Raw genomic sequence first — 6876 nt, 5'->3', positions numbered from 1 at the left:
CCCCACTTCTCTTTCGTAGGTAATGTACAAACGAATCCTGCAGCAAGCAGGTTTTATACAGTTTGCACAGCTTCAGTTCCTTGAAGCAAAAGAACTCTTCAGGTAATTGTGTGACAAGAAACTTACTATTTTCTTTAAATAAGGAGTTAGTGTTCTTGGTTTTAAAAACTTAGTTGAGTGTTTTTTGATGCAGATGTGAGCTCACGGTGATAAAATGGTTTTGTTGGGGGCGAAAAGGATGTCAATGAAACAGCTTTATAACTGAAGAGATAATGCAACTGGTTTTTTTATCTTTGTATGGTAACATACAGTAGCGTGAAGGCTGTAAATCCTGTATGAGTATAATCAGATGAATCTATGTGTGGAGATTTATTTTTTTTACTTTATGCCCATGCAGGTCAAGAATGTATTACTGAGCCTGTGCTGTGATACACAGCACCAACATTGCCTTTTTTTTTGGGGGGGGGAGGGCTGTCTTGGGGTATTTTGTTTGTTTTTTAAGAAAAAAACCTTTTTGTTAAAAGTTACAATTTAAATTTTATTGACACAATTGCCCTAATTTCTTTTGAGGATACTGATACTGAATTTGATTTAACACTTGTTCTGCCTGGCCTTTTCCGGAGCAATTATTTGTTCTTGAAGTTGTACTAACCTGTGTTTTCAGCAGTCACTTGTTTACAAATTGACCTTGGTACTGCGCTTTCATTCAAAAAATGCTTCTTGTTATCTTTATTTTACCTGATAATTTCTTTTCTTTTAGCTGTGCCTCATTCTGTGATGAGGCACTGCCCAGAGTTAGTGTAATCCATGCTGACCACATACTTGTTATCTGCTGAAATTTACTTTAAATCAGTTTGGAGTCCATGGAATAGAATTAAGGTTAGACAGTTTGCTTTGTATTGTAAGTGTGTGCAGTGCAGGAAAAAAGTTGTCCTTGTGTTTATGTAAATTTATCAAGGAAAGTAAAGCTATGGGGAATGCTACTACTGCCTTTTGCCTCTTGCTTACCGGCGTGATGGGAGGCACTGGGCTTGAATGGGTGGTGTACATAGAGCAAAGATTAGGGAATAACAGGAAAGGCCTGAACAACATTTCATGACAATTTGTTTTGGCCAGAGCCGCTTTCTGTGTCACCTTGCAATTTGTGGCATTAATGAGCAACTTCCAATCTTCCTCCTCCCCGTGATCTTCCGAACATTGGGCTGAATCGCTCCTGTATTGTGTATCTGAAGTACAAGTTCAAGCTGTATGTAGCTAGGAATCCTTTACAACATTTCCACAAAGTCCTTCCGTGTGGCTTTCCAATGGACCTCTTCAATTTTTTTTTCAATGTGGCCAGCTTTGGTAAAATAGCTTGTTAAGGTTGTACTGGCTACGAAGCATCTTCATTGTGTAGGTGTGGTTAGGTGTCCAGGCTTGTATAGCTCTGCTGCTGTCTTGACTATAGCTGACACATCAACTTTTTTTCTGTCGCTTTATTTCATCCTGCCTGGCAATAAGTCCCTGTGGAGTCTGATCTGCCCGCCTTGCTGGCAGTAGCTCAAGGGTCTTTCAAAAGTGGTGAAAAAGGGGAAATGTATCCTGCAGGGAGCTGCAGCACCCCATGAAAGGAATGGAGAACAGTTACGCAGCTTTCATCCAACTAGCAGTCCATCTGACAAAGGAGCTTTAATGAACAGGATTGTGGGAGCTCCCTTACAGAAAGAAACATGCTTCACTAGAAAACATGCTGTCCAGGCATGAATTCTGGAGCTGAGTCAGCATCCCAGGCTGTTCCCTTTCTCTAAAACTGCATCACTAAAGCAGAACAACTATTCAGGAATTGCTGAAGTCTGCTGGGGTAGAAAGCAAAGATAAGTTTTCTGTGCTTTTCTTCTGGCCAGCCATACATAAGCTATTCAGAGTACTGTGGTTTCTCTGATTTTCAGTCCTGGTGAACACACCCAGTTTGAGTAATACCTGGTTATGCCCCAATATACACTCAGACTATCTTCATTTTAGGCTTTCTGATGCTCGGCAAAAAAATGGGAAAGATAATGGCAATGTATGCAAACACTTCCTCCCATCCCCATGTGTTGCTCTACAGCTGTTTTGTGTTAGTCAGAAATAACTTTAGTCTTAATATGCTAAAGGGAAACTTGTACCTGTCTGAGAAAAGGTGGATTTAGCAGTGAAACCAAGTAACAGCAGTACCTCCAAGAATTTAGTGTGACATGGGCCTACTTCTGGCTGAATACAAAGTGAGATTTCACTCCTCAAAAAATATCTGTCAGTTATAGGCTAGCAGGTGAAATTACTGTATTGGACTAAAGTTCTCATTTTCTTACATTAATAATGCTTCTAAGATAACCATGTCAAGATACAGTTGTATTAGAGGCTTAACTTCGTAGTTCTTAAATACTGAAACTTTTAAGAGGAATGCTTCCCTGCCAAGTTCCTTGTGGTTATGCCAATACTTCTAAATACTGAAGAAGGCTGACAAAAAGGAAGTGGTAGTTTTATTGAAACTCAAATAGTTCAGCAAATAGAAGAGGACTTTCTTCACCTGGATCCTTTAAGCTTAAACTGAGTGACTATCACAGTGGGACTTCTTTGGTTGGACAAATTCTGTTATAAGCAATAACAGAATTGTGGTTGTGTGATAGTTGTGATTTATATATATTTTTTTGCTATTTCATATTGCTATTGTTGGAGGCTCACGCACAATTAGACCAAAAAGCAGCATATAGCAGGCCATATGCTGAATTCTGGAGATCTCGTTGAGATGTTGGTAGCTGTCAAAGTGAAACCATTTCGTTTCAGTGTGTTTGGTTTTGTCCTTCCACTGGTTAGATGTTGCTTACAGTCTGACATGCCACATACTCTTAACTTGGTTGCCCTTTTTAACAAATCAAAATGTTAACTCTTTTCACAGTGTTGTCTGACCTGGGAAAGACTATAGTGAGACTCATAACTAAAGTTTCTCCTGCACTGGGAAGGTTAAAAGATTGCAGGTACTTAAACCTGGAGACATAAGAAGGACTCATATGAGATTTGCATCTTAAATGTGATTCAAAAATAAAAGCTTCTATTACAGCCAGTGGGATCTAGGCAACAGCTAAATCATCTATGCTGCTTTAACATCTCTGATATCTGTAAACTTAAGGATCTGAATTTATATCTAAGTTTTCTGAAAACTTGTAGATTCTGCTTGTTGCATCGTTTGTCTCTATGAAGCACAAAAAGACCTAATGCAGAGCAAAATTACTCAAAGGAAAGTTGCCTCTTAACATTGACAGCTTGACTTAAGAGCTTGTTTTCTACTTTGTGAGAAGTTACAAGCTGTGTTTTGCTAAACCTGAAACTGAAGACTCAGATATGTTTTTCAAGAGATATGAGGTCCTTTGCTCCTAAACTATTTCCTCCAAATGCGGTGGAACGGGCCACAAGTCATCCACGGATCCAGGAGCCATAAGCCTTGAGATGAATGTTAGCCATCCATGCAGGTGGGGTCATTGTGTAGTATTTGGTATTTTTCTGAGGTTTGTTCTGGATGACACTGTACTGTTAAGGAGGCTGCTAGATTGCTGGTTACCATTGCTGTGGGGAGAGCAGAACTGTACAATAGGAGCTTGAGTCAGATCTGCTGAGAACCACTGGTGATTCACAGCCCGGGGTTTGGGCTAGTCTGAGTTGGAAACTGATTCTGATTCTCATTTTGAAAACAGATGGCCATTAAGGCCAGAATCCATGAAGTTCAAAAGTGATCTAGCTGACTACTTCCTTACCTTAGAAAAAGTTGGTAAGAGGAAAGGATGCAGAAGCTACTGTAGAAACTGGAAAAATTTTTAAAACAACTTACTAAAAGTGGCATGTTAAATACAGTATTTTGAACTTCTTCATCCATCTCCATGGTCATAGTCTCCATCTCAAGCTTAGGCCATCTCCAAATAACTTGACAGCATAGCCATCAAGGGAAACAATGTTTATACTTGAATTTCTGCAGAGATTTATCAAGACTTCATGCTTCTGCACTAATTTTGAGTTGATGTTATTTGAGTTACGGCTTAGCTTTTGTTCTAAAACAGATCACTGAAGAACCCGGGGGGAGGGGCAAGAAAAAAATCTCTTGTTAAATAGGTCAAATAGGTTTAAATAGGTTAATTTTCTAATGTAATACATCTTATGTGATATATTTTATCTGGTGGTCCTCAGGTCTTAAACTTTGAGTAGCTGGACTAGCCAAAGCTGCAGTTAGATTACTGTAATGGGTTCATAATGAAAGCCCAAATGCTCTTTGAACTGTGAGGTCACATCAGTGACAGAAGTTGCTACTCCTTGGTTATCCACCTCTTAAAAAGTCCTTCTACCTGTGAGTTACATCATAATGTAGATCTGAAGAACTGCAAAACCAAATATCAGGTTTGAAAAGAGGAAATGCACTTTACTTTTGGTTACAGGCTGACCTTTCTAGTGTAGAAGTGTTTTTTAGGTAGTAGGAGCTCTATGTACAAATCAGAAGAACTCGCTATTCAAACCTCTTCTCATGGGAAGGCTTCCCATGTTCAGATTTTTCTCTGTCATTGTCCTCTATTGTTTGTGTTGCTATTCCCGTGCTTTGCAGGCACTTGGTTCTGGAACAGGATACTTTCTGCTTTTAAATTTGCTGTTGTTGCTGTCTCCCAGAATTTCATTCTTCTGGCATAGGTTTTTGTAGTCAAAGGACAGTAGTTAATTTTAAAAAGTTCTGATAGGTGTGGCAATGGTGATTCTTCTTACTAGTTCGTATTTCTTGGATGGTTTTGGAATTGTGTCTGTCAAGAAGCAAATAACTCAGGGCATGTCCCACTGCTTTAGTTACTTTGCAACAGTCAGAAAAGAATGAGACTGCTCGTGAGTATCTTTCACACTTTATTGCCTGCAGAAATCTACTGCTTCATCTACTTCCATGGTTATAGCTTGTGGTCTTTTGGAATTCTTTCCAGTCAAGGTTGTGAAGGGAAATGAGGTTGCCAATCACTGGATAGATAGGAGCTGTTTTTTAAAAGTTTTATTTGCAACAAAACAGTAACTAGGCAGGGTTTCTTTTTGATTTTTTTCAGCAACACTATCTCCTGCATTTCAGGAATGCTCACCTTGTAGAGATTACTTTCAAATAATGACTTCTTCCTATTCTTCTAAAGCAAGGCTTGGAAAGAGGAGTCATTCTAGCAGTGAAAATAGGGGAGCAGTTTGCCATCTGTGAAAAGACTTCTTATTTTATTCTTCTGTCACCACATGCATTCCTGGAATGCCTGAGGAATTTCTTCAGTCTAGGCTGAAAGAGAAATGTTTCCTGTAGCCTATCTATGCTACGGCTTGCTCCTGGGTGAAGTATAAATGCCCTTCACGTGCAAAGTGACAACGCCCCTCTGTAGTACTTGACGCAGAGGTACATCCAAGACCTATTCCTGTACAACAGAATACTACTTACTGGTTAGATGCATTATCAGTATCAGTTTGTTTTCAAAACCTGAAGTTAGCTGAAAGAGGAATCTGGTGGATTTTGAGGCTGGGAAAAATGTTTTCATCATCCATACATATTCTGAAAGCTTTAGTTTTCTATAGGAAGTTGCTATTTTCTACAGAATTATATGTGCACAGCGTTTGTGGCTTATCTGAAAGGGTTCACTCTTGCCCTTTTTTTTTTTTTCTTCCATCAGAAGACTTAAGTTCCACAATGTATGGATGAAGTCTAGGACTGTCCTAGAACCTGCACTAAGGCTGTTCAGCTGATTTTTGTATATGCCACAAAACAGCTGTGGGATGTCAAAAGCAAAAGGCTGGCCAGTCTCCAAATTCTTAGAGCTTTCAATGTCTAGAGAAGGAAAAAGATTGATAAGTTTGTATAGAAATAGGAAAAAAAAAAACCCAAAACAACAATTAAAAATCCAGTTATGTTCTGAATATATTTTCTCCAGCATAGAAGGCAATAACTTTCAGAAATTGACAACCTGTTAGTGTCCTGACTCTAAGCATATGTGAGCACACATTCCCAGTATATTATTTTTTTGTGCCTATGTATACTTTTTCTTTCTTTTTGCTTCATCTAGTTTGACACTGTAATTGCAGAAGCGGCCAGCTTGATGTCCGGGAGCTGATCTCTCTCTACCCCTTCCTGTTGCCTACTTCCTCTTCATTTATACGGTCTCATCCCCCTCTTCATGAGTACGCGGACCTAAACCAGCTGACCCAAGGGGACCAGGAGAAGATGTCAAAATGCAAACGATTCCTTATGAGTTACTTGAATGAAGTCCGCAGCACTGAGGTTGCAAATGGCTACAAGGAAGATATTGACACGGCTTTACTCAAGCTATATGCAGAGGCAAATCATGAAAGCCTGCTGGATCTGCTAGTTTCAGAGAACTTCTGTCTTTTAACAGATAGTGCTGCCTGGCTGGAAAAACACAAAAAGTAAGTAGACTCTTTTTATTATTGCACCTTTGAGACCAGAGGAAAAATTGTCTTACATGTTGTTGGCTTCTAGAGCAACATGTTCAAATCCTCATGGTTTCTGTGCTTTCAGGACCAAAAGACAGCTTGGCCTGACTTGTCAGCATTTAAAAATGTTGGTGAAAAGGTATTAACTGAAATAAAGGAAATGTGGTCTGTCTTCTGCTGGTAAATACAGAGATCTCCTAGAGAGCTTTTGTGTCCAACAGAAAAATCAAGAGATTGATACAGATTTTTTTTTTTGCGGGGGTGCAGTGGGAAAGGGTGATTTGTTTGCCCTTGTGACAGTGTGAGTTGAATGGACACAATAGGGGCACACGGACAGCAAACAGATGCCTTAAAGCATGCACTACCTTAGGAAGAAGCTATTAACCAGCTAGTGGATTTAAAATTGTGGTTGCTTAT

General features: G+C 39.4%; 1 protein-coding gene across 1 annotated transcript in view; it reads left to right on the top strand.

The window, feature by feature from the left end:
• The window catches only part of TGFBRAP1 (transforming growth factor, beta receptor associated protein 1), a gene marked incomplete at its 3' end in the record, with an annotated part of 25920 nt that overhangs the window by 16469 nt on the left and 2575 nt on the right, over window positions 1–6876 (top strand). The window contains exons 4-5 of the mRNA XM_010132624.1: window positions 20–102; window positions 6091–6432. Of these exons, the coding sequence (XP_010130926.1) occupies window positions 20–102; window positions 6091–6432 (425 nt within the window). The remainder of the gene's footprint in view (window positions 1–19; window positions 103–6090; window positions 6433–6876) is intronic.

This window comes from Buceros rhinoceros, unplaced genomic scaffold, assembly GCF_000710305.1.
Source record: "Buceros rhinoceros silvestris isolate BGI_N320 unplaced genomic scaffold, ASM71030v1 scaffold29123, whole genome shotgun sequence".
Classification (NCBI taxonomy): Eukaryota; Metazoa; Chordata; class Aves; order Bucerotiformes; family Bucerotidae; genus Buceros; species Buceros rhinoceros.
Note: the sequence above shows the minus strand (reverse complement) of the source record. Positions and strands in the feature narration are given on the sequence as shown.